At 45.0% G+C, this 26523-nt stretch overlaps 1 protein-coding gene across 3 annotated transcripts in view; it reads right to left on the bottom strand.

The window, feature by feature from the left end:
- The window catches only part of ATP2B3 (ATPase plasma membrane Ca2+ transporting 3), an 85223-nt gene that overhangs the window by 24825 nt on the left and 33875 nt on the right, over positions 1–26523 (bottom strand). For all 3 annotated transcript variants that reach the window (XM_084836023.1, XM_084836022.1, XM_084836024.1), the window contains 13 exons: positions 22926–22967; positions 19862–20026; positions 17894–18108; positions 16665–16907; positions 15113–15354; positions 14036–14270; positions 12472–12651; positions 11142–11229; positions 10810–10916; positions 4726–4917; positions 2146–2359; positions 1798–2009; positions 608–715 (listed from right to left, as the gene is read on the bottom strand). In XM_084836023.1, the coding sequence (XP_084692149.1) occupies positions 608–715; positions 1798–2009; positions 2146–2359; positions 4726–4917; positions 10810–10916; positions 11142–11229; positions 12472–12651; positions 14036–14270; positions 15113–15354; positions 16665–16907; positions 17894–18108; positions 19862–20026; positions 22926–22967 (2243 nt within the window). The remainder of the gene's footprint in view (positions 1–607; positions 716–1797; positions 2010–2145; positions 2360–4725; positions 4918–10809; positions 10917–11141; positions 11230–12471; positions 12652–14035; positions 14271–15112; positions 15355–16664; positions 16908–17893; positions 18109–19861; positions 20027–22925; positions 22968–26523) is intronic.

Raw genomic sequence — 26523 nt, 5'->3', positions numbered from 1 at the left:
TGGACTTGAGCACGCTCCGGGAGAGAGCGCAGGACAGGAAGGCCTGGCGTGCTATGGTCCATGGGGTCACGGAGAGTCGGACACGACTGAACGACTGAACAACAAGGGCTAGAAACGCATTTATTTATTCATTACATTTATATCTCATCTTTTCCTCCAAGGGGCCCAAGGTAGCATACATGACCCTCCTCCTCCCCATTTTATCTTCACAACAACCCTGTGAGGTAGGTTAGGTTAGGCTGAGAGTCAGTGGCTAGCTCAAAGTCACCCAGTGAGCTTCGTAGCCAAGCAAGGACTTGAACCTGGGTCTCCCCAGTCCCTGTCAAGTATTCTCGGCACTACACCACACTGGCTGTCTTGAGATTTTTTTTTTAATTGAAAGCTGAGGTTCTCAGGAAGCAGAATTCTGTATTCAGTACATCCTGCAACTTTTCTGCACTTGTCTGGAATCATGGAATATCTGGAATCCTGGCTCTGGGTACAACCTGCTTTATTTTGGAAAGTGCAGCAATGAAAACAAGTCCCTGGGCTGAATGCTGGGAAGCCTTGGCTCCAGTTAAGTCCTACACCAGAGCAGATGGAGAGGTCAGAATAAGATCTTTCTTACCTGTCCCCAGACAAGCTCTCCAAAGCCCACAAAGAGACACCAGAGCCATTGCTCTGCGTTCAGTGGGGAACAGCTGAATGGTTTCCCCCCAAACTGCACAATGACGATCTGTGTGGGGAGAAAAGAGAGACATGGTGAGAAAAACTAGTGAGAGACCCATCTTCCTTAATGAAGCATGTATACACACTATTAGGAATGGATGGGCCCATTGGAAGTGGTTGCCAAATCTCTATAGTATCAAAGTCTAAGAGGAGGTGGGATTATGTAGACTGTCAAGTTCAGACTTGAGAGAAATCAGGATCATGTTCAGGGCATAGGAGAGCTAGGAGTGGATACAGAACAACAAGAGGCAGGCATGCAGCCTCAGGTAGGACTGAGAATAGGAACTGGAAGCACATAACCAAGTTCAAGGAAAGGGTCACAGGTGTGGCAGGGCAAGGAGAACCAGAGGTCTGAGAAGGACAGCCATGGGAATACAAGCAGGCAGAGCTCTCTGTGAGGCAGACAAGCTGCTCTGAGGCAGAACTGTTAACCAGCCTGCCAACAGCCTCTTCCTTTTGAAAGGGCTACTGGAAATGGGACCAGAGCAATTGGAGTTTACTCTAGCTGTGAGTCATTCCTCACCCACAACAGAAACAAAGCCTAAATCCATATAACTACATCTGCACATATCTATCCTGTTAGCCTTGTTTCTCTTTTTCCTTCTTCCTATCCCGACACCTGTTGTCTTCCTCACTCTCAAAATTTAGACTGTAAGCTCCTTGGGGCAGAGACTTGTCTGTTTTACCTATGTTACTCTATGAAATGCCTGTTCCATTGATGCAGTAATAATGATGATGATAATCACATTATTATTACTACTGTATAATAATAATTATTACATAAGAAGGTAAGAACCTCATTTCAGAAAAGCAGATACTTAGCCACCTATCATCTATTCACAGATACACATACACCAGCCTTCCCCTACCTAGCACCGTCCTTATGTGTGAGACTGCAACTCCCATAATTCCCAGCCAGCATGGCCATTGGCCATACTGGCTGGGAATTATGGGAGTTACATATGGAGGGTGGCAGGGTGGGGAAGGCTGATATATACCCAGTGTTTCCACCTATGTATTCATGCATCCTCCCTTCCTCATGCCAACTCCATCCAGCTCTGCACATCCATTTACTCTGCAAGTCTGTACCTGTATGCCAAAGGTGCCCAGCACAATGGTGCAGAAGATGGGGTTGCCAAAAATGCCATCAAAGACATTGCGCTCCCCATGGATTTTGCGGGCATTGATCTCGTTGAAGAGCTGCATCATGACAAAGGTGTTGAAGATGATGGTGTAGTGCTCGGAGGGTGGGGAGTGCAGGGGGGCATTGCGGCCGCTGTCGATGTCAAAGAAAACTTCACCTGCAGATGGGGAAGGGTGGTTAAAGCAGCACACCACGGAGATGATACTAGACCTCTCCCTCTGTCCGACTGGATTAGACTAATGGGCTCAGACCCACCCACCCTCCAATTCCAGGTCAGTGTCATGAAAACCCACCAACAAACAGGAGGGTGAAGATGATAATGAGCTGGTACACAGCATGGCCCAAAATGTTCTTCATCATAGTGCGGGAAATTAGGGGTTTGTTGCGTCCGTACGGCTTGCGCAGCAGCAGAGCCTCAGTGGGGGGTTCGGTGGCAAGAGCCAGGGAGGCAAAAGTGTCCATAATCAGGTTCACCCACAGCATCTGCACTGCCTTGAGTGGAGAGTCCTATAAGAGATGAAGGGGCATTATAGCACCAAAATGTCCAGTAAATAGTCAATAAAGAAGAGAATGAAGCAGGGAACCCTCCTTTCCCAGTGTCCCAAACCATGAAATCGTGGCATTGCCTGGGGTGCAAACTTTCAGTCGCTACCAACTGTAGAACAATTCATGGTCCTTGTTTGTTGTTGTTTTTTGTACATGTTAAAGTCAACTTGACTTTTCCAGTGGGTTTGGGGCATACTGAATAGGTCTTATGAATGCTTTGACATACATTAACATGACAAAGGGCTGGAGGGCCACTGCTCAGTGGTAGAGCCTATGCTTTGTAGGCAAAAGATTCCAGGTTCAATTCAAAAATCTTTTGATTGATTGAAAAGGTGCAGCAGATTTTAAAAATATATTATTTTAACATTTTAAAGCTGGACCAAAAGTTCTCCTATGAGAATTTCTAGCCCAAATTTGGGAGGGGGGGCAAAATCCCCCCAAAATTGTCCCTCAGACCACCTTTAGTTCTGTCCAATATTTTTTTTGTAACCCAGAATTTCCCTCATCACAACATTACAGTATCATGGCAAGGGGACTTCTGAGTAAAAATAAATGACAGTTACCAGTAAGGAAGACTGCCAATAAGTTTTGCCTGGCTTTTATCCACACCCCTGAAGAGACACCCCCCCCCCCCAATTCACTGCCTGAGGTGGCTAAATTGTGGGGTGAGGGGTATGTGTTTCAGGTTAGCCTTATTTTCAGTATAAGTCCTGCAAATGGCAGGCGCCATGTTAAAAGAGGCATTCCCCTTTCTGTCTCATACACGAGAGAATGCTAAGAAGATGCCTACTGCGACTAACACATATGGCTTAAGATCGAGGTACCTGATGGAATGCCTGCTCCCATACCAACATGGCTGTGTATTGAGGCAATCTCCGGAGGCTCTCCTCCAGGTGCTCCCGCCATCTGTGCTGTGGTAAGGTGGACGGTCACCAGAGAGGGCCTTCTCAGTGGCATTCCCATTTGTGGAACTCTCTCCCCAGAAAGGCCACCCGGCACCAACATTGTTGTCCTTTTGTGGCTAGGCAAATACATTTTTATTCTCCTAGGCTTTTAAATGTATTTTTCTTTTTCATCATTTTATGTTTCATTTGTGTTTGATCATGTTTTAGTAAACTGCTCTGGAGGTTTTGTGAAGGGGAGTATATAGCACTTTTAGATAAAACAGAATAAAAGAAAAATATACATAATTTAAAAACAAAGGAGCTATTGTTTCTACTCATATGCATATTTAACCAATTAGTTCATTGTGCAAGTGACTCTTTAATCAGGTGACAATCTGTATCACAGATTTCAGAAAACTCAATTAAGACACAACAAAATAAAGTCTAACCCCACAGCAGGCCTGAAGGCTGGGGAGTGTGGTGGTGTTTCTTCATGTTTTCCACCTGTGCTGCAAAGTCTAGTTGTAAGGGTGCTGGGGTGGTTTTCCTGTCCCTGCTCCAAAATTTCAGGGGAGCCACTCTCTTCTCCTCTATCCCTCCTGACAACAGGTCCTGGCTCACGGCTTCTCTTCAGAGGCTGATAGGCAATTGCTCCCAAAGAGCCAGTAATTCCTTTAAAATTCTCTCCACTATTTCTCCCTTAAAATTCTCCTCATAAGATGGAGACTGGCTCTCAGGCACATTCTTCTCAGAAAGCCTACCAGAAATCAACTCTAAGGTGGCCACGTGTCCTATTTTACAGACAGTGCTCTATTTGAAGGGCTACGAGAGGACTGTCCTCCATTTTGAAGGTGTCCTCTATTTTGAAAGTGTCCTCCATTTAAAGGGCTGCCCAGTCCATGTCCCATTTAAAGATAAAACACCATCCGAAGGAAGAGCTGGGCCCATTAATAGCAGAGTTGTCCATTAATAGCAGACTAAACAAGGCACATAGCTTGCCTTTCACACTATGGTAAGATGTACTGTATTTCTATTTACATTATAATAATATTCTAAATTTGCATCCATGCATACAAATGAGCATGTGCAGATTTTATGCAAACCAGTATTCTCTTTTTTTGGTGATGCATTTCTTTTTGGGCAATTCATACGTGGCCACCCTATTCTCCCAGGGCTGCACAAAAAACAATAGCTGGACTCTGCATTTATCTCATGTCCACTTCATCTCTCTGCCTCCCAAATGTTCATGTCCCATTCATGCATCTATGATTCTCCCACCCTACCACCACACACCTAACCATTTCCACACAGGTTTTGAGAAGCAACCTATAACTCCCAAAGGCCCCATTTGTGATTTCCCCATTTCTAGGTAACATTGCTTCTTTCATTTCCTGTTCTGGCCTTGCCTGTGGCCTACCACTCCAGTACTGTGATGAAGCCCACCTGTGTAATGCAGGCACCAGTGAAGGCCACAATGACTGCTACCACATTGACTGTGAGCTGGAACTGCAGGAATTTGGAGATGCTGTCATAAACATTGCGGCCCCACATCACTGCCTTGACGATGCTGGAGAAGTTGTCGTCTGTCAAGATTATGTCAGAGGCCTCCTTTGCCACATCAGTCCCTGCTATGCCCTGCAGATGGCACAGAAATACATGGGTGGGTACTTTTGGACAAGAAACCTCCATTATCTCCCTTCCAGTGTGCTCAATGGATGAACATTCAAATAGCACTTTAGGCCCACTGATGCACAACAGCCAAGTCCGCAGTTCAGAGTGGGGTTGCTTCTGCAGGAGATTGTGCAGATTCTGCCTTCACCATCCCTTGTCAGAAAGGACAGACAGCTTAGAAGTTTGATTCTCTTGGCCACCTGACCACAAATGTCATGCCCTTCTCCTTTTGTCACGATGTACTGTGCCAAAAATAAATCTGAACACTTTGAAAACTTCACTGTTGAGAATATAATACATTATGAGTTGGACTAAGAGTAAATTACTTGTGTGGTGTTTCCACTGAAATCAATGGTACTTAATTTAAGGCATGTCTAACTTGTCCCATTGTTTTCAGTCAGGTCTAAGTTCAACTAAGTTAATCAGGATCTGTCTCTATGCAAATCAAAGCATGTAGGTTTATTTACTTTACAGCATTTATTTTGATTGCAGAATTTCTTTTTCCTTGGGTAGATTTCTTTTATGTTACAGTTTATTAAATATTAAGGCTTCATTTACACGCATCACAACGTCTGCAGTATATATCAAAATATTTAACAGATAGCAGCAACTTTAACAAAGATGGGAGAGAAATGTATGATACATATTTTAACCCCTCTTTTCCCCTTCGCAATCTGCCTAATCCTCCCTCCCACATAATCTATTATTTTTCCTCTGCATCTCACAGATTTTTTCTCATCTACATTATGCTCATAACACCCTAGGCAGGTATATTATATTGCTCTAAGCTTAAAATTTGAAACAAATACATTTTAAAATAAAAAAGGAGGAATAATCCACCTCCTAGTGGGAAATACAAGAGACTTTTGAGAGATCTCACCAGTTATTACCGAAACACTCCAGAAATGGTTTCCATATGTTTTAAGATTATGCTTTGCATTGAAGAAATGCTTTGTGTTGTTGTGAGCAGTTGCAATTCTGATAACTCTGAATGGACCACTGTCATTTTAGATAATTTCCAGTGACAAGGTATTATTTGGCACCTATACGAAGTCCCCTAAGCTTCTTGTGTGCCCAATTCAGTGTCCAAATTCCTGGGACATAGCAAACTATTTTGTGAGTATAAAGGTGGAATTGCTCACTGGCTGCGCTGGTTACCGAAGTGCCATATTGTAATACTTCACTCCCAAAGGAACAATGACAGCAAGCTCCATAATGTGTATGTTGAAGATGCCCCCTGCTAGAAATGTCAGAGAAATCCACAACAGAACCAAATGAGTTTGGATTTTGATGAATTCGACTGGCAGATTCTGTGGTGGACTGGCTTTTCCCCTGTCGGGCAGATTCTGCCTGCTTGCAGACTGTTTTTCTAACTTCCCTGGTTTTTCACAAATGTTGTCATTGAAAAATGCACAAAAATATAAAAAAGCCAAAAATGCACATTTCCCTTAGGCTAAAGCATGAAAATGCACATTTGGGGGGATTTTGTGCATTTGGGGGGAATTTGTGCATTTTTGGCTTTTTTGGGAACAAAAAAAAATCCAATTCCATTGACTGTGGAATGAAAGGTGCCTGACATTCTGTGAAACACAGATGGAACAGATTTTACACAACCTGTACATACCTACCCCCTCCATTTTGCATCTGTAGCAAAAGCCTTCACCAGAGCCTTCACCCTCTTTTCCCAGTAGGCTCTGAGGCATATCTTCTGGATGGCAAAATGTACACAGATTTCAAAGGAACCTCACTGGTTACATGTTAGGCAGTGGTTTTTCCCTGTGCTTTGGAAAACCTGGGTAGCCTTGCTCCATGTTCCAAGTCTTGTGAAGTGGATCCAACATCAAAGCTTCAGTTAGGAGTTTTGTAAACCAATATTATTTAACACACTTTATTCAGAGTGTTCGCTCTCTGTAGGATAGTACATATTTGTAGAGTAGCTGAAATTGCACATGCTCCCAAGCCATAAATATTAAATAAAATATATATTAATGTAATACATTGCCAGAATATAATTATGATTTATAATTATGATCTATGCTGAGAAACCAGAATCTTATAGACCAATATCCTTATTAAATATACATTGATGACAACAATAATGATCAACAGAGTAAATAAAATTTTAGGACATTATATAACTGAGGACTGAACAGGCTTTATGAAAGGGAGGCAACTTGCTTGGAACACTCAGAAAATGATACATTTGACAGATCACATACAGAAGACAAAACAGCCAACATCATTCTACTCTGTAGATGCTGAAAAAGCATTTGATTGAATGGAGATTTATGGATAATACTCTTAGAAGGTTTGGATTTGGCCCACATTTCTGTAATCTGACAGCACCAGTTGCTAAGATTCTAATAAATGGCATAATGTTGCCTATAATAACATTACAAAGAGGTGTTACACAAGGATGCTCATTGTCAGGATTACTTTTTAAAATTTATATATTGAAATCATGGCCCAACTAGTGGGACAAGAAGGGGGCATAAAAGGCAATACTCTAAATCAATATGAATGTAAAACAATACCGTATGCAGATAATGCTGCATTTTTGTTGCAAGACTCCATAAGATCAGCTAGAATTGTAAAAAAACAGGTTAAATGAATTTGGTAATGTATCTGGATATAAAGCGAAATTAGGAAAATACAAAATATTATCATTATATTTGGAAAGGGAGCAAAAAGTCGAACTTGAATGTTTAGCAAGTTCAAAATGTAAAACAAGAGGAGTCAAATATTTGGGAATAGTTGTCAAGGGCTCCTTGGAGGTCTCTCTCTGTCTAAACCAGTAGCCAAGTCCAGACACAGACAAAGGAATTCCTTTCAAAGCTTTATTCTTCTTTTACAACTTAGCAACTATACCGATTGCAACTAGATCTGAGCAGCACAGTACCTATGCCCTAAGTGTCAAGGGCTCCTTGGAGGGCTCTCAGTCTAATCCAGTAGCCAAGTCCAGACACAGACAAAGGGATTCTTTTCAAAGCTTTATTCTTCTTTTACAACTTAACAGCTCTACAAGTAGCAACTAGATCTGAGCAGCAGCATCCCTATGCCCTAAGTTAGAACAGTTGGTCCCCGTTTGAAGGGCAATTACTGGCAGACCCCTGAACTTAAGGACTAGGGAGAGTCCCTCCCCTTTTCCCTTGGAGCCTCTGGGCGCAGCCGTTGTTTCCGCGCCAACCTGGCACTTCGCCTCCTTTCCGCGCCCTCCATCTGGCGCCGCTCTCTGCATCTGCGTCGCGCATCCACCAAGTCTGCTTTCCCTGGACTGCTATCTAATCTAGGAATGCCGGTGGGAGGAATCTCCGTCAGCTATTGGCCCTAGGAAAGAGGAGCGTGCTCCTGTCCCAGGAGCAACTGCTCTTCCTCAGAATCAGAACTACTCTGGGATTCTATGGGCTCAGTGTCCACCCTGACATCAGTGTTCTCTGACAAAGTATATAATCTATCTGAAGATAATTATATGAGGGTGTTGTGTAAAGCTGTACAGGATCTTAAGAAATGGGCAAAATTGTCTTTTTCATGGCTAGGGAGAATTGCCGATATTAGGATGAACATTTCGCCTAGATTTGTATTTCTCTTTCAATCAGTCAGTCAGTCAGTCAATCAATATATATACATGGGGCTATGAAAGGCCAAGGGTTAGATCACAAGTATTGCAATAGGAGAGAGCTAGAGGAGGACTTTCAGTCCCTAATATTATCTATTATTATCAAGCAGCTGTATTAGTGGCAATAGCACAGTGGACCTAAGCATTTAAAGGTTTCCCACCTTGGACTGAGAAATGAGAAGGGATAGATATACCTGTAGAAGAATGGATGTGGTACACACAACAGGAGAAAGGGAGGATACAGACACATATAATCAGAGATGCAATTCTCAAAATTTGGGGGGAAAAGAGTCAGGGTGGACACTGAGTCCATAGAATCCCAGAGTAGTTCTGATTCTGAGGAAGAGGAGTCGCTCCTGGGAGAGGAGCGTGCTCCTCTTTCCCAGGGCCAACAGCTGACGGAGATTCCTCCCACCAGCATTCCTAGCTTAGATAGCAGTCCTGGGAGTGACAGAGCGCAGGAAGCAGACTTGATGGATGCGTGACACCGACGCAGAGAGTGGCGCCAGATGGAGGGCGCAGAAAGGAGGCGTAGTGCCCGGTTGGCGCGCAAACAACGGCTGCGCCCAGAGGATCCAAGGGAAAAGGGGAGGGACTCTCCCTAGTCCTTAAGTTCAGGGGTCTGCCAGTAATTCCCTTTCAAATGGAGACCAACTGTTCCAACTTAGGGCACAGGTACTCTGCTGCTCATATCTAGTTGCTAACAGTAGAGTTGTTAAGTTGTAAAAGAGGAATAAAGCTTTGAAAAGAATCCATTTGTCTGTGTCTGGACTTGGCTACTGAATTAGACTGAGAGAGGCCTCCAAGGAGCCCTTGACAAAAAGAGACATTGTCTGGCACCAGGTATTTCCCCTCCTTGCCCCGGTACTTAATAGTTTGGGGTTTAAGACAGCACGAGAACTGGGGGACTACTCTGTGTGGTTAGCAAGTGGGTTGGAAAAATTCAGAGATTATATTTCCCAGGGAGTTGTGTTTTTTAATATGCACAACAGGCAGATAGAAATGTTAATCTGCGCCTTCCCTTTTTCCAATACTTCCAGATTAAAAATTATATTCAAGAAGCAACTAGGGGAATAGACATGGCTAGACCTCATACTTCACTTGAGAAGTGATTGAGCTAGAATATACAGAAATGATTACTGTCCAAAGTATATAAAATAATAGATATATATGATAATAGAACAGATGTAACTGAACGAAAGCGGGAAAAATAATTTAACATAACAATCTTGGAGGAGCAATAGAATTATGTCTGTTCAAAGATCTGTATGGATGTACAAGGTGTGGCTTCTAGAAAAAACTTCTATAAAATAATATATATGTGGTATTATAAACCAGCCAGGATTTCTAGGCTGTTCCCAGTGGTAAAAGGTGCTAAGCATGTAATCCTATTAAGGAATATTGGAAGAAGATAACAAACAGCATCAGAAAAATTACAGGCTATGAGTTGCAATTAACCTCAACAACTATACTCCTGGATGATATTAAAGATCAGATCCTTAGAGATTTAGTGGTGATGGTGAGTTATATATTAATAGTTACAAGGATGAACTTAGCAAAAGCTTGGTGATCAACATGCATACTTCTCTGGTATAATGCACAAAGAAGATTTGGATTGACATGGCAATGAATAAAATAACAAGTTATAAGTTGCTATGGGAGGCAAACTCTGTCCAGACTTTCTAAAAAAAGTTGAATACCATTTATCAATGAATGGAATAGGTTCCGGCCAGGTGATTTAGCAACTAAATATACTGCCCCCTGTCTCTCTATACAAAGTTGAAGTATTCTAACTGTCTTGAATTATTCTACTGGGAAATAAGTTCTGAAGAAAAAATCTGCAGATCTGCCGAAGGTGGCTATGCAGAAAGCACTGACTGAGTGACACCTGTAATGTTCCCAAGACACCTCCCTTGTGCAGGGAGGTTTTTTTCCCAGTAATAACGTGATAAACAGATGAACTTAAGCATACACACAGTGTTTTTTTAAAGGCAGACAGCCTGCTTGAAGCATGCAGTGGGGGGGGGGGAGGAATGACTGATGGCTGAGCCTGCATTCCATACACCAATATGTACATCTGTCACTTCAGTTGCGACACCGGGAGGAAGCTGGGCTCATCCCACAGATGAAGGACATGCTGTGAGCTCCCTTTTTATATTATGTTTATCTTAACTCTAGTTCCCTGTAGAGTAGATGTCCCTGTGGACACAGGGGAGGGAGTTCAATTCAGCTCCTCTTACCATGGCAAAGCCTACATCGGCCTTCTTGAGTGCTGGTCCATCGTTCGTCCCATCACCAGTGACAGCGACCACCTGGCGCTGGTCTCCAATAGTGCTGTCAATGATGCCTTTAAGGTCAAGAATGCGAGTTAGCTAGTAGTGAAGGGGTATAAATCTAAATAAATATCAGAGATGTTTGCATCCACATATTGATATGCTTTCAAAGATAATCTGGCCTGCACATCTGGAGTTCGGTTGCAGGAAATGACATGCAGACGCCGGAAGTCCCAACTCCCATCACCCCATATGGGATGAGTGCAAGGCCGAGTGCAAGGAGACCGACAGTCTTTTACCTTTCACCAGGGTGTGTTTGTCAGTGGGTGACGATCGAGCCAGAACCCGCAGTTTTGGCCAGATTTTATCAAGGCGTTCTTGTTCTATCTGCAGTGCAGGGAGATAGAAAAAAGGAAGAACTACTGGGTAACAGAACGTGAGAAGCTGCCTTACACTGAGTGAGACCATTCGTCCATCTAGCTCAGTATTATTTGCACTGACTGGCAGTAGCCCTCCAGGGTTTCAGACAGGTTTTTATTTTTCCCAAGCCTACCAGGGATTGAATCAGGGACCTTTTGCATGCAAAGCATGTGCTCTACCTCTCAGCAGGGCCCTTCCCCTAACACAGACCACACTTACATAATTCCACACAAAAACTGAGGGGCCGGTTCAAACATGTATGTTCGTCCCTTGATGACTGCAACATGAAGTGATTATTTGTCTATGTGAATTGGCTATGACGGGTAGAACGTCATCTCAAATGCAATGCTGTGCAGTTGCACCATTTCACATGTGTAGCAGAATGAGGTGGTGGAATGGACTGCACTATTGCACATGTGATTGATTGACTGATTGATTGACTGATTGACTGATTGCCCACTCTTATGTATTAATACTATCCTGGTGGTAGGAATACAAACAAAATAAACTATCTACAGATTTCAGGTGAGGGAACACTTATTTAAAACAAAAGTTTTTCTAGGTGAAACAAGCATAAAACAATCACAGCAAGAAGCAGACTGGGATAGAACCTTTCAACCCAATGTGCTAGCTTTTTGTTTGCAGGGAGTTGGTTTTTTAAATATATGTGTGTATGGGGAGGGGTGGAATTCAAAACGTTTCCCAAGTTTGAACATCACAGGGAACTGAGGTGTCTTTAAAATTGGAAGCAAATGCTTCTGATCTCTAGTGCTCAAAAAAGGAGAGAGAAACGTGAAGTGAGTGAGCCTGAGGTTTGGATAGGCTTCTTCATTTAGAAGAAACCATGTTTTATCATTATGTCTGAACCAGACTCAAGTTTCATTTTGCACTCATATCAATGTGTGTGTGTGTATGTGTGCGTGTGTGTGTGTCGGAATCTCTGCGGCCCAGATATTGCATTTAGATAATCTTGTGTCTTGATCATTCTGCTTTCTGCATGCAAGTGAGGGAAAATGAGAACTAAATAGCTTTGGCTATTGGACAGTATAGAAATGTAATGCATAAATAGGGGAACATCTCTCCTGATCCTCCAAATGACATCTGGACAAGCCCTAGGGGAATGAAACCCACTATGTAGAATTGTCTCTTCTACCCTGGAATTCTAGGAGCAGCACCATCCCAGAGATTTAAAGTAAGTCATCCAGTCACCTCTCCCTTTTCATTGCGGATCCGCCGATTGAACTCTTTTCCTTCCAGGCACAGGAAGTCCTCCCCTGGCTGAATGATGCCACATTTGGCAGCAATGGCCCGGGCTGTGTTGATGTTGTCACCTGTTACCATGCGGACTGTGATACCGGCACGCTGGCATTTGCGGATGGCCTCTGGCACCTGCAATAGAGACACAGGGCTCCTCTAACCAGAGTCATTGATTTTCTACAATCTGCTTTTCCATCCAGCTGCTTTCCTGTCAAAACAAAGCTGTGCAGCTTAATCATACTTCTTTTAAAAAGGGAAAGTGATAAATAAATGTGTTTCGAGCAGTGGGGTTGAACCTCAGGCCCACGAGCCTAATCCGGCCCACCTGGGGGCCTAATTTGGTCCGCCTGAGGCCCTACTCTGGCCCTCTCGGGGTTCCTCAGAGGGCCATGTTCTCTTTCCCTGGCCCCTTTCCCCCACTGCCAATCATTTGGTGGTTTTTTGGCTTTTGCGTATTTTCCTCCATTCTAAAGCTTTGAAATGCCCCTCCTAAGGCTTAGTTACTGGCAGTAAGCGCTTTAAACTAAAATATGCTGGCATTTTTGGCCCCACCCGTATTACCTTTGGCCTCGCCCACCACTGGAATTTGGCCCTCCGAGAGCCGCTGTGAAACTGAATTCAGCCCTCAGGCTGAAAGAGGTTCAACATCCCTGACGTAGGCCAACCAGCCGGAATTCTAGCAGCTGAATTCTATACTAGTTGGAGCTAGTGAAAACCCTTGGGCTGAACGAGGTTCAACATGCCTCATTTGGGGGAACACCCCTCCTAATCCCCAAAATGACTGCCATTTGGACAGGCCCTAGGAGAATGAAAGACTCTATGGGGAACTGCAGCATTCACACAACCTTGGCATCGTTCTGCCTGGGTTCAAGACCCAACACATTATCCGCTATACCAGTCTGGCTGCTGAAAGCCACCTTTTGTCATTATTAGCAGTCAGGGATGCTTCCAGATGGAGGGCTCCTAGTGCTACCAATCAAAAGGCATTAGGGAGAAAGGAAGCTGTCTTATACTGAGTCAGACCCTAGGACCATCCAACTCAGTACTGTCCACACTGGTTTTCAAGAAGGAGGTTTTCCAGCCCTGCCTGGAGATGCCAGGAATTGAACCTGGGACCTTCTGCATACAAAGCAGGGGCTCTATCACTCAGCCACAGCCCCTCCCATTGTGCAGCTATTCCATCTTTCCCTCCTTAATAGATTTTGGGGGGGTTAAGGATAAAGATGGGAGAAGCAATGGGAAAACACAGCGGGGTTACCAACGGAAGACAATGATGTCTGTACCCTTCATAAAATCTCCTGTGAATGAGGCAGGGTGATGGCACAATAAAAGCCTCGTCCAGAAGCACCCGAAGGGCCTGGTTGATCCCAGCTCTGGGTCAGTCATTGGGAGGGACTTGAGATCTAAAACCTGAGATGAACTCCCTCCCTGAGGAAACACCCAGGGGGGACCAGGAGACTCAAGCAGAAAGAGCAGCATTTTGATTACAGAAAAGCCATCCAAGCTGAGCTGTTACCTCCAGCCTCACAGGGTCCTCAATTCCCACCACAGCAATGCAGGTCAAGTCTACCACAATGTCATTTTCATTGTCCCAGTCGGGCTCTTTCCCTGCTGGGAAATCACGGTAGGCTATGCAGATAGTCCTCAGCCCATCACATGCCATGGGTTCGATCACCTTCTTGACCATCTCATCTCGATCGCGGGGCCGAAAGACGCGCAGCTCTCCACTGCTATTTAGAATGTTTGTGCATCTGGAAAGGGGAGAAGACACAGTTGCACACATCAGAAACCCTTTACACAGGATCTCTTCCTCCGAGGCTGCAAGTTTGCCACCCATGACATGAAATGGCTCAGGCTTCATATTACCTGAGCCTGAAAGGCAGCAACTTTGGGGGGTGGGATAGAGATCCTGTGCCCAATGCCGCAGTCTGAAGGTAGAGTTATTAGGTATATATGGGAAACCCCGTTAAGAAATGTTCCTAGGCTCAGAGGCTGGTCTCATGTTACCATATAGGAAGTAGCCAGATTCTGACTTTTGAAAACTCTCAAGAGTCCCACTGTCATTTGAAGTGAGGCAGGCATTTAGGTGATACAGAGCCTTTTCAGTGGTGGCGCCCTGTCTCTGGAATTCCTGATCCAGAGAAGCTTTCCTGGCACTGGCTCTGTTATCTTTTTGGTGCCAGCTGAAGACCTTTTTATTTGCTCAGGGTTTGTGGATGTTTTAGATCTTTCTACATTATGTTACTGGCACGGGTTTCAAACAGATTAACTTTTGGACATCTTTAGCCTGTTCCTCTCACACTTTCGAGCCCATTTATCAATTTAAACACATTCCCTATCTGGACATCAGTATAATGGCCATAATAATGCTGACTTATTTCACAGGAGTTGCTGTTACTGAGATAATGTGCATTTAGCATTTTGATTACTCTCAAGCACTCTGTAAATGACACTAAGTGTTATGGTGGTGGTGGTGGTGGTGGTGACAATGATGTAAGTTTCAGAGGTCGAGCGAATGTCCAGCTAACTCTGGGGCAGGAGCACTTGTTTCTGTGGGGATCCTTTTACCTCACACAAGGGAGAGCAGACTCACTTTTTGAGGACGATTTCAGAAGCGCCTTTGCTGAAGAGTCGGTAGCCTCCATCGGGCATGCAAGTGACAGTGCTCATGGACTTGCGGACAGAGTTGAAGGTGTAAACCTTGTAGAGCTTCTCCTCAGGGATCTGTTCGCGCACGGGCTGGTAGTCACGTCGCATGTCCAGCACGAAGCCCAACAGGGAGCACTCCGTCTTGTTGCCGATCTGGCGTGGCAGACCCCCTTCTTGCTCTGGAGGCTGAAGGAAGCAGAGGGTAAGAAAGGAGCGCCACATTCTCTGGTTCTCCAAACCCCATCAATTTCCTCTAGCAGAGGGCAGGCGGGGGGAGGTGTCCATAGGCTGAACCAGAATTGTGGGGTATCATGAACACAGCCCTGCAGTGTGCCTTGAATCCAGGGGGCATATCTATGCTATAGCCTTAAAGCCGGTTCAATAGCCATTCCCTCTCTGCAGGGAGCCCTGGGAACTGTAGTTCTCACTGAGGTGGGTTAGGGCTTTCTCATAGAAAGTTCTGTGCCCTCAAATTGTGAGTCTCAAGAGTCGCCAAGGAAAGCAGTGACAGTTAAACTGAACTCCGGTATGAAACCAATGAAAGCATGTTAGCGCTGAACCCTCCCCGACACCCTCTGCTTACGTCCGGGCAGCCCCTTTCCCATAGACACTTTTCTTCCAACTGGACTCACTTCCTGTACTGGAGCCTGGCTGAAGCAAAAGGAGTTTGGGCAACAGACTGCCGAAGCTACAGGAGTGGGAAGGGTCCAGCACCTCTCACCCATACGTCACTTGTGCCTTTGAAAATGAACCCCTGACCATGGTTTTATATTTGATGGGGGGCAAACTATCATTTAAAGGAATGGCTCAGCTGCCACCACATCTTGTTTGGCCCTCAACTGGTGCTTCTGTACCTCAAGGGAGCACAAAGTATGTGATCCCACATGCTCAGCAGAACATAGGAAGGGGCCTTATACTGAGTCAAACGATTGGTCCATCTAGCCCAGTATTGTTGACACTGACTGACAGCAGCTCTCCAGGGTTTCAGGCAGAAGGTTCCCGCTGAAACCCTACCTGGAGATGCTGGGGATTGAACCTGGGACCATCTGCCGCAATGCATGTGCTCTACCACCAAGCTATGCCCCCTCCAACTCCTGATCAGCTGGTAAGAGAGATGCCAGAGTCCTCCACAACCTTTGTGAGTTCCATCCATCGGAGCTCCCTCCCGTTACCCTAACTGCCATTCAAAAAGATAGCCATGATATCATAGAATCATAGAATAGTAGGGATGGAAGGGGCCTATGAGGCCTTCGAGTCCAACCCCCTCGGGTTGGACTCGATATAGGCCAGTGGTGGGCAGAAAGTAGATCTCGAGATATTTTGGACTTCAGCTCCCAGCATTTCTGACCATTGGCAATGCTGGCAGGGGCTTCTGGGAGTTGATGTCCCAAATTTCTGAAGATCTACCTTCTGTCCACACCTGGTATAGGCAGTATTGTAGTCCTGGCCTGAGGTTGCAGTGGCATGGAGAATGCATCAGTGGACAGAGGGCTCACTAGTATCTTGGTGGTGTAGGCACTGTTGATGGCGATGGCGTGCACCAGCAGATCCAGTGTCTTGGGTGTCAGGTTGCTGGGGTCAGGGGCCTCCTTGTAGTGGGTGTCGCCCATGTAGGACTGCACAACGGTCATGCGATTGGTGGTGAGGGTGCCTGTCTTGTCAGAGCAGATGGCTGTGGCGTTGCCCATGGTCTCACAGGCATCAAGGTGTCGAACCAGGTTGTTGTCCTTCATCATTTTCTACAGTCAGAGAATAAGATCAAAGTGCTTAGCTGCACCAGGATGTCTCTCCATAGGGCGTAGAGGGGAGTCACGAGCCAGGGCCTCTAGCAACAGCCAGCCTTTACTGCCTGACCTGCTGCACCACCAGCACTCTGGGCCTTCAGTCACTCAGGCTACATTCTATAGGGCAAGGGTGTCTTCTGGGCTGACCTGGGTGCTATCAGATAACCCCACAGCCCGAAGATGGTCAACTAACCTCCCAAACCAATGGAGGGGCACCAGGCCCTATAAAGCCCTTCCTTCTAGTCCAGCAATCTGAGCAATACTTCCCATTTGGTAACAATGCAGACTCTCTCTTGCCTTGCCTCATACCAGCCCTGCCTTGTCTTATCTTGTATGGGCCTTGCCACGCTTCACCTCACTTTTTCTCATATATCCAATCCAGTATTTGATCTCCAGCCTGTCTGTGACTACATCTCCTGTCTTTGGCCCTTCATTCCTGTTTTCGTGATCTGGTACCTGACCTCGAGCCCATTTGTGACCATGCGTCCTGCCTCTAACTCACATGCCCATCGCCTTACTTGTGTCAGATACAGACTTCATGTCGCAACCATTATCCCAGGCCTGACAGTTCTCTTGACTGCAGGTAGTGGACACTGTACAGAGAGCACAGCAGAAATTGGACACGGTAGACCCCAGAGGACTATCAAATCAACCCCATTCCTTAATGACAGGGTTGCCACCCATCTCCTCTCACATCCCCTCCCCCAGCATATAGGTCAAGGGAAATACAACCCAACACCACCACTTCCAGGTATGTCTTCTTGCCCACCTGCACTGGAGTCTCAAAAAGAGAGATCAGCAGAGAGAATTTAGAAGGGAGGGTGCATCTGAGGGTAAAAGAGTCCTACTTTTGCCAACCTGATATTTCAGAGGTAGCCTCGCTATTGGGAAGGGCACCAACCTTGCAATGTGTGGCAGGCCAGAAATGATAGGATTCTCACCTTAACGGAATAGGCTAGGGATATTGTGACAGCCAATGGCAGGCCTTCAGGCACAGCCACCACCAGGACAGTGACACCGATAATGAAGAACTTGACGAAGTATTGCACGTAGACAGGCGTGCACTCAGCCAACCACGTCTTCTCATCAATAACAAATGTCTCAATGACAAAATACAGGACCAGGATGATGACAGTGATAGCCGACATCACCAGTCCTGGCAGGAGTAGGAGAAGGAGAGAGAAAACAGAATGTCAGGTGTGACAGTGAGACCTGTGTCTGAGAACCATGACCTTCCCCACCCCCACCCCCTTTGGAACATTTGGATCTAAAGCCAGAATGTGGGGAATTAGAACTAAGGGGGTTTCCGAGTGCTACCAACCAAAAGGCACTGTATAGCTCGAGAGTGGGCAACTTGTGGCCCTCCAGATGTTTTGGCCTACAGTTCTCATGAGCCCTCACCACTGGTTATTCTGGCTATGGCTGATGAGAGTTGAAGGCCAAAACATCTGGAGGGCCACAAGTTGCCCTCCCCTGGTGTAGCTATTTCATCTTTTCCTCCCTAACAGGGTTTTTTTTTCTGGTAAGAAAGAAAGCAGAAGCAGTGGGGAAACATGGGAGGGCTACAAATGAGACACAGCATTGCCTGGAACCCCTGTAAAATTCCATGAGTGAGGCAGGATGATTGCGGAATACATTCCGTGACTGACCCAAGGTGATTCATTGCAGGATAAAAGCCTTGTAGGAAAGCACCTGCGTTTCCCCAGAGGGCCTCTTAGTACCTTACTAGATCAAACCCACCACCCAAATCAGGTTTCCACTCCTAAGCTGAGGGCTAATGGGAGCTACTGGCTATTTAGAAAACGAAAGGCAACGGAACTAAAAATGTTCAGACATGGGTGGGTGGGCAGAAAAAAAGGACCAAAGGGCACCCTCTTTTATAATGTTTCCTGCACCCTTGGGCAGTGGGAAATTAAGGGCAGCCTTTATAATTCACATTTGCTTTTGGAGGACAGAGCACTGAAGCATGTGATGTCTTTGTAATAATTTGTTTATTTACAAATATGCAGGTTGAGCAGGAATGACAGAAGTGCAGAAACAAGCACACAGGTGAGCAGGTGACAGAGCAACATCTGTCCAACATTTCTATTCTCAAAATCTACTCAAAAACATAATCAAATTCAGTTCTCAGTGTACACATACTTCCTTTGCCTTTTCAAGATCAAACAAAACTGTTTTACAACCTTCACCTTAGTAAGTTGGGAGTGACTTCCATTCAAGATGTTTGGAACAGCCAAGGGCCATTGTTCCCCATCAATGACGAGGGTTAGGGAAAGAGCCATTCCTCCACTTTACATAACAGAATGGCCTGGCTTACAACATTACCAGTTAAAAGAGATTTCAAAAATAGGGCAGGGCAGAGCCCATTGGCATCACTGCCTCCAGACGGTGTGGGGAAAGGTGCTATACTTTGGGCTGTGTGTATTTGTAAAATTCAGCTTCCTGAGAATCTCAGCTTTCTTTCTTTAAAAACAAAACAGCAAATTTCTAGCCCTTGTGGCTATTAAGATATGTCTGAAAGTATGTAGGCAATGCCTGCTGAAATCTCACATGCCAGAGGAGTGGCTGAAGATAAGACTTCCAGTGATCCTGGGTGGAGCTTCAGTGCCTGGGACAGTTTATTCTGCACCCCACCCCACCCCCCGCAACACAAGCCAAGCCTGAATAAAACACTGACAAACAGTAAAATGGAAGAATAAATCATGCAAAATAAAAGGAAAGATAAACATTTGCTTAATTGATACAGGCTACAGAATGTGGAATTTTTTGGAAGAGAATTTTAATTTTTTTGAACATGGAATACACAGTTCTGGCTTCACCCTATTTGCCAGCCCCTTGGATCTGCACCAGCTCACTTCCCCCAATGTGGGGAGCACCACTAGGTTCCATGGCACAGCATCTCATTGTACCTGCTTTCCCGATTTGCACAGCCAGTTTGGTGAGCTTCCCCTGAAGAACAGATTTCTCCTTTTTGGGCACACTGGCTTTCTTCTTCTCCCGCTCTTCCATCTCACCGCCCTCGGCACTTTTCAGGGGTTGCATTTCCATGGCGACTGCCCCATCCTGCTTTTTGGCTGCAGAGAGACAGGGAGCAAACACTGATTCACCCACAGCAAAGCATTCCTTCCTCATCCTATAATCCTACTGCTAGGGTATATATATAAAGTTCAGGAGCTGGGCCAGAAAAAGGCGGCGGCCCTAACTACTGACTCTGCCCTAGTGGGCTTCTCTCTTCCATTGTGCATCTGGTGGCATCTTGTAAATGCCTCTTTGGAGTAAAGTGGAATTTGTCCCCTGCTAGGGTAGAGTCAGAACTGGTTTCCTAGAGGAGCTGTTTCAGATCTGTCCAGTAGAAGGCAGTATATGCACAAACAGGCATTCAGAAATCTGAAATCTCTTATTGCCCCTTCCCAACATTCTCTTAACCCCAAATTCATGCACACACCAGATAGCCAAATACATATACAATCACTGTAATACACTCTTCTCACATAAGCATCTTTAATACAGGACATGTCTGCACAACGCAGTTAACCAGGTTTAACTCTCATGGCTGTTCCCTGACTTGTAATTGATCATGACATTGCTGTTTTAATGCTTTGGTTGTAATGTTTTAAGATATTTTTGTTTTGTTATATGTTTTTATATTGGTTTTTATACTGTACTGTACATGCTTTTACGTAAACTGCTTGGAGATCCTTGGATGTCAAGCAGTATAGAAGCAGCTTAAATAAATGACTAAATACATAAAATATATGTTTTAAAAATGGCCTCTTTCAATGATCTCTGGAAATTGTAGTTCTCTGAGGGAGATACTTCCTACAAAAATCTCAGCACCTTCACACAAAACTAGGGTCCCTTATGGAAAAGCCATTCTGGTACACAAGGAAAGTCCACAAAGTACTCTCTTTACACAGTGGGTTCCAGAAAGCTTGTTTCTCAGATGGACACACACTCTCTGACACTGACATTGACACTGACACACACACACACAGATATATACGTTGAACCAAGATAAACATGTATACACCCCCGCCCACTTATCCCGCATTTGATTCTAAATGCCCAACACTGCCTGATAACTCTTGACATGGATTTTGATAACACTTCCCACTGGACTTTGAATGAGACGCTTACTTCCCATGAACCACTGCTTACATTTTATTCTCCCTGTGGCAGGCCAAGTGCTGGGGTTCCAAAATCCCTATGTTCAAATTCCAGCTCTATAGCCATCTGCAGAAGACATGCTTCCTCTCTAGGCCTGGGTACTCCCGTATGTAAACAGTGAGTATTTCTATTCTTTTGCCAGTACTGCGGAGAATGTTCAAATTGTGATGGGTCCCGACGTATGGTCATTCTGAATAGCGCCTGGGGGACCAAGGTCCTGTTAGGGTGACCACAGGCAAAGGAAAACAGTACTCCTGTTGCTTTCACAACTGTACAGAAGGCCTGAGCACGTGCAGCTCGGCATGAGAAAAACTGTACCTGGTTGCCAAATGACTGAGACAAATACAGCCTAGCTGATTTTTATGCTTTGGGGCCAGTTGCCAGAAAAGTAAGGGATCAAGTCATTCCTCCCCACCCCCACTCCCCACATTTGCTTGCTTGTTTTTAGCAATAAACTTTAAGCCGGGGTGAGGAACCTCTGGCCCTCCAGACATTGTTAGATTCCATCTTCCCCCAGCTCCAGCCAGCACGGCCATGATTAAGGATGATGGGAGTTGAAGCCCAACAATATCTGGAGGGCCACAGGTTCCCCACCCCTTCCTTAGGTGAATAGACAGATTGTGTTCCGGGCCCTACCTAGAGTTGCCACCTGAAGAGCTCCAAAATAAGGAATACATTGTGAGACTGTAAGAAAACGGTGCAGTGCTTTGTTAGAATATACTGTCCATCTATAGCATTAAATTTAGGTTGTTTTTTGCAGTTATGGTACATATCACAAATCAATAAGGTTTATAAATAAGGAACTGTTCTTTGAAATAAGGAACAGGCAACAAGTCTAGGTGTTACCCCATAGTCCTGCCAAAAATGGCTGAGCTCTCCGCAAACCAACAATAAATGCTTGGCTCTGTCCCAGGTTCACCAAAACTCCATTGGGCTCTGCCCCTGCCTCACCAGAAGGCCCTCTCTGGGCTTCGTCCACCTAGAATCTACAACTGAAGGAATATTATTTTTTACCACCCGCAGAGGTGGTGAAAAATTCCATTCCCTCCAACCACTAGACAATACTACACAATTAGGCTTCCATTGATTTTTTTTTACCTAGTACATCACCCCAAACTAACCTTTGGCTTTGCTAATATGAAGACTATCATGGTTCTCTTTAGTTCTACTCTCTGCCTAACCAGGAACCTGTGCCTTTCACTTAAGGCTGGAGACGGATCTGGGTAATAGAAGGGCATTACATTTTCAAAACACGGGGGTCAGCCATCACTTCTTTGTCCCAGAATCCTCAGTGTAACCTGATATCTGCAGCACCTCACAGAGACTAATTCAGCCAATCTGCAATCTTTATCTTGAGACTAAATGCAGACCTCATGGCTTCAAAAAATTTTTTGTTGTTGTTTCCCCCCACTGCACCCCACATCTCCTGCTTTGTGAAACACCCTGCCTGATGAAGAATTCTAGAGAACTCAAAAGCTTGCCCACTATTCTGTGACATTTTGGTTGGTCCCAATAAAGGTATTACCCAACTGTGGATTTTGGAGTTTTATATTTCAAGAGACAGCAACCTTGACAAGAGCTCTGTTTGCCTCTGGTCACCTGGCCTAGACTCAGTTTTTGTTGTTGTTAAAACAGCCCAGTTTTCTGAATGCAACACAAATTATGGGTATGGCTTGGAAATCTGACACCAGGCTGTTAAGGCCTAGAGAAGGTGAACCCTTTCTGGTACATCTGTTTCCCCACCTCAATGCACACTTAAGAGTAAGCACTCAAGGAATGTGTTGGGGAGCGTTGGGGAATTTTTACCTTTGTTCTGATTATTCTCCACTGCCCCATCCTGCTGCTTCCCTACAACAGAAGAAGGGAACGACAAACACAGGACACTTGAGAACAGACAACACAGCACCAGCACAGCACACACACAATGGAGAGCATGGGTCTCGACAAACAAGGATGTCTCATCCCATCCCACCCTGCCCCATGGGAAGGTCCCGGCCAGCCAGGACGCTTAGAAGGAAGGACACAGGGCAGCCTTCCTCCCCAACCTGTTGCCTTGCCAACATGTTGGACTAGAACTCCCATCACCTCCAGCCATTGGGCTGCTGGCTGGGGATAATGGGAGTTGTACTCCAACACATTGGCAGGGCACCCGGTTGAGTATGAAGGCTGATACACGCCTATTGTCTACTGAGTTGGAGAAGAGGGACCTAATCCAGCGGCTTCATTTCTGAGCCAGCTAGCAGACATACCCAGGGTACAGTCCAGGCTGTGTGTGATGAGGAAGGATATCTCACTAGCCATAGAAGTGCAGAGTGTGGGAAACACTTGAGGCTTATAATAAGTTCATCCGAGAGATGTACAAAGCACTCAAAGTGGGAGGGGGGGCAAGGGAATAGTTTCAAGTTAGGCTGGATGGAAAAATTACTTTGGATAGTTTCAGATCCCTCTGAAAAGAAGAGAGAAGGCTTCCCACCCCACTTCAAGCACTATAAATCAGGAGACCATGTGGCCCTCTAGATGTCAATGTAGTCCAAGTCCTATCAGCCCCAGCTAGCATGGCCAATGGTCAGGGATGAAGGGAGTTGTAATCTAACAACATCTTCAGGGCCACACATTCCACCATCCCTGCGTTAAATGTACATATAGGATTCATCGGGTAGAATCCAACTAAAGTCCTACTTACAGTAGACCCATTAAAATGAATTATATTACTTAAGTTAGTAATGACTAATAAATCCCATTCATTTCAACTGGTCTACTCAAAGTAGGGCTTTAGTTGGATTCTACCCATAGATATAGAGCACAAGATGTGCAGAGTTGGGAGAACTGATGTGTATATCAATACAGTAAAGGATATGGAGAGCTTTGTTGGTGTGAAATGCACTGAAAACCAGCACCTTTCCTATCGAGGAGCTTCCTCCTTAGAGAAGCCAAGTCATCAAGCGTGCTCTATCATGATCTCTAGAAGCCTAAGAAATACTTCTTCATTCCTCCAGGGCTTTGAGGCTCTGTCTAACCAGCAGTTTTGGTGTTTTATTAGAGCAGGGAAAATGCAGCATTTAATTGTGAAAACGAATGAAAGCACAATTTCCTCTTGCTATTCCACTATACCACAGTGCCACCTAGAGGTTATGTAGTGGAAAAGTATGGATCGCAATTCTGCAATGAAACCGAAAATAGATACAGTGGATTAACAGTCTCGTGTAGAAAAGCTCTTAGAGGACACCTGGCCACCTTAGAACTCTTATTATTATATGTTCTTATGAGGGTGTATATGTAAGGGATGCTCAAGTGTGGGATTCATGGCTGATTGGTGCAGGAGCTTTTGGCATGCAGTTTGGAGGCCCAGAGGTAACCCTCACGCACATACTGTCCGTGTTGGAAGCCTCTGCTTTGACATCTAGGGGAAACCCATGAAAGGAGGAACCATGGGACAGAGGAGATTGGGACGCATAGGGAGGGCAGGTGCACCAGGGGTCAAACGTGGTGAGGATCAGGGAATAAAGAAGAAACATTAACAAGAACACTCGAGTGGCACCCTTGTGAGGTGGAGGCCCAGTGATGTGCAAAGACAGATCTCTGTGCTGACGTAGCCGAGGAGGCTGTTGTGTTGTGGGGCACCACTGGCCTTGTGCCAAAACATCCTCCTGTCCCAGCAGTGCAGACATCCTGAGGCAAGGAGGACATGGAAGTATCATTCATCAATCCATTCTCCCAGCGACTAACTCAGGAATAATGCTGAAGCTAAGTATTATAGACCTGATCAGTGCCTGGAAGGGAGGCTACTGGGAGGTCCAGGTAAGCTGCTCTGAGTTTATTATAGAAACAGAATAAACAAGCAGGCAAACAAACTGTAGGGCCCAGGGAAGATAGCAGCTATGCAATCCAATGTAAAACATTAAGATGTAAGAGAGATTACTGCTAGGGCCCAATAGCTCAAGAATTAGTAACTTCTAAGTCAACTTTAAATGGCCCCACATAGTATTTCTAGCGTCATCACAAAATGATGGTATTGGATCAATACATGATTATTCCCAGTTCATTAGTGACACTGTAGATCTCATTAATGAGGGTGGTTTGCCCATGAGGCTGCTGGTGACTGTAAAGCATGGTAGTGCCCATTGATGTGGAGTCAGCTAGTGACTTCTGTGAGTAACACAAGTGTATACTTAATCATGAATGCCAGACCATTAATTGTGTTGAGTCAAAGTGTATTGACGGGAAGTCAATCTGCTATGGTGTAATGTCCATTGACAGCCACTGAGAATTGATTATTCTGCTGCTTCCTACTTACGGTGTTGGAGCTATAACCATCAACACTCGATGAAATTCGAGTATGTCCAGCTTAATACACAACCTGCTACTGATAATCAGACCAGGAAATAGAGCTGCCTGCACAGATTCCCACAACATCTCACCTGTAGGTTCTCATTAGATTGCCACTTGGAGTGTTTTTTTTTCTTATACAAAACCTTGAACTTCACTAAAGAGGTTCATTTTTATTTATCATGCACTACTTTCTCTTCATGGAAATTCAGCCCCTATTACTCTTGACCAGCTTTCCCTGACTTCATGCCCTCCTGAAGTTTTGGACTACGACTCTCATCAGCCTCAAGCAGCATGGCCAATGGTCAGGGATGATGGGAGATGTAGTCCAAAACATCTGGAGGGCACCAGGTTGGCGAAGGCTGCTCTTGACTCTCCATACCATCATCATCATCATTATTAACATTTGTATACCGCTCCACATCTACACAGATTCCAGACTCCTGGGCAGCAGATCTGTAAAACTCCATGGACACGGATGGGCATATATAAATGATAATAGTTATCTCAACCACACTGTTCTGTACCTTCTTCATTATCAGAGTCCTTTTCTAATCTTGAGTGGGCGCTATTGCATCTTTTTATCCATTCACCTTGGAGCCCCTGTTCATTCCTTCAACTAATTTCTTTTAGCAGAAGCTAAACCTGGATAGCTCATAGTCCTGGAAGACAGCAACTTTACAAACCAATCTCTAGGCTCCTTCATCCCCTTTGACAAGGTTATCTTTTGGTGGGATACACAGCATTTCATGAACTGGGGTGCTTATCGATGACTGAGTGAAGGTGTGCAAGTTCAGCATTATTTTAAGGTGTGTGTGTGGGGGGGAGGAAATGCTTAAACCAAGCCTGTAATTCCAGGAAGAGGAAGTGGATGTAAACTGGAAATTAACAAAGGATTTGAAAAGTAGCCAACTGGTTCTTCACCTATGGTGTATGAGCCCTGTTTTGCAACTTGCATTACAGACATTATATATAAATGTAACATAGCCTTCCCCAACCTGATCTCCTCCAGATGTGATGGACTGCAACTCCCATAATTCCCAGCCAGCATGGCAAGATTGGGGAAGGCTGATAACAG

The sequence above is a fragment of the Heloderma suspectum genome, chromosome 2 (assembly GCF_057233095.1).
Source record: "Heloderma suspectum isolate Gila_16-S chromosome 2, 16-S_ref, whole genome shotgun sequence".
NCBI lineage: Eukaryota > Metazoa > Chordata > Lepidosauria > Squamata > Helodermatidae > Heloderma > Heloderma suspectum.
This window is presented reverse-complemented; position numbering and strand designations above follow the sequence as displayed.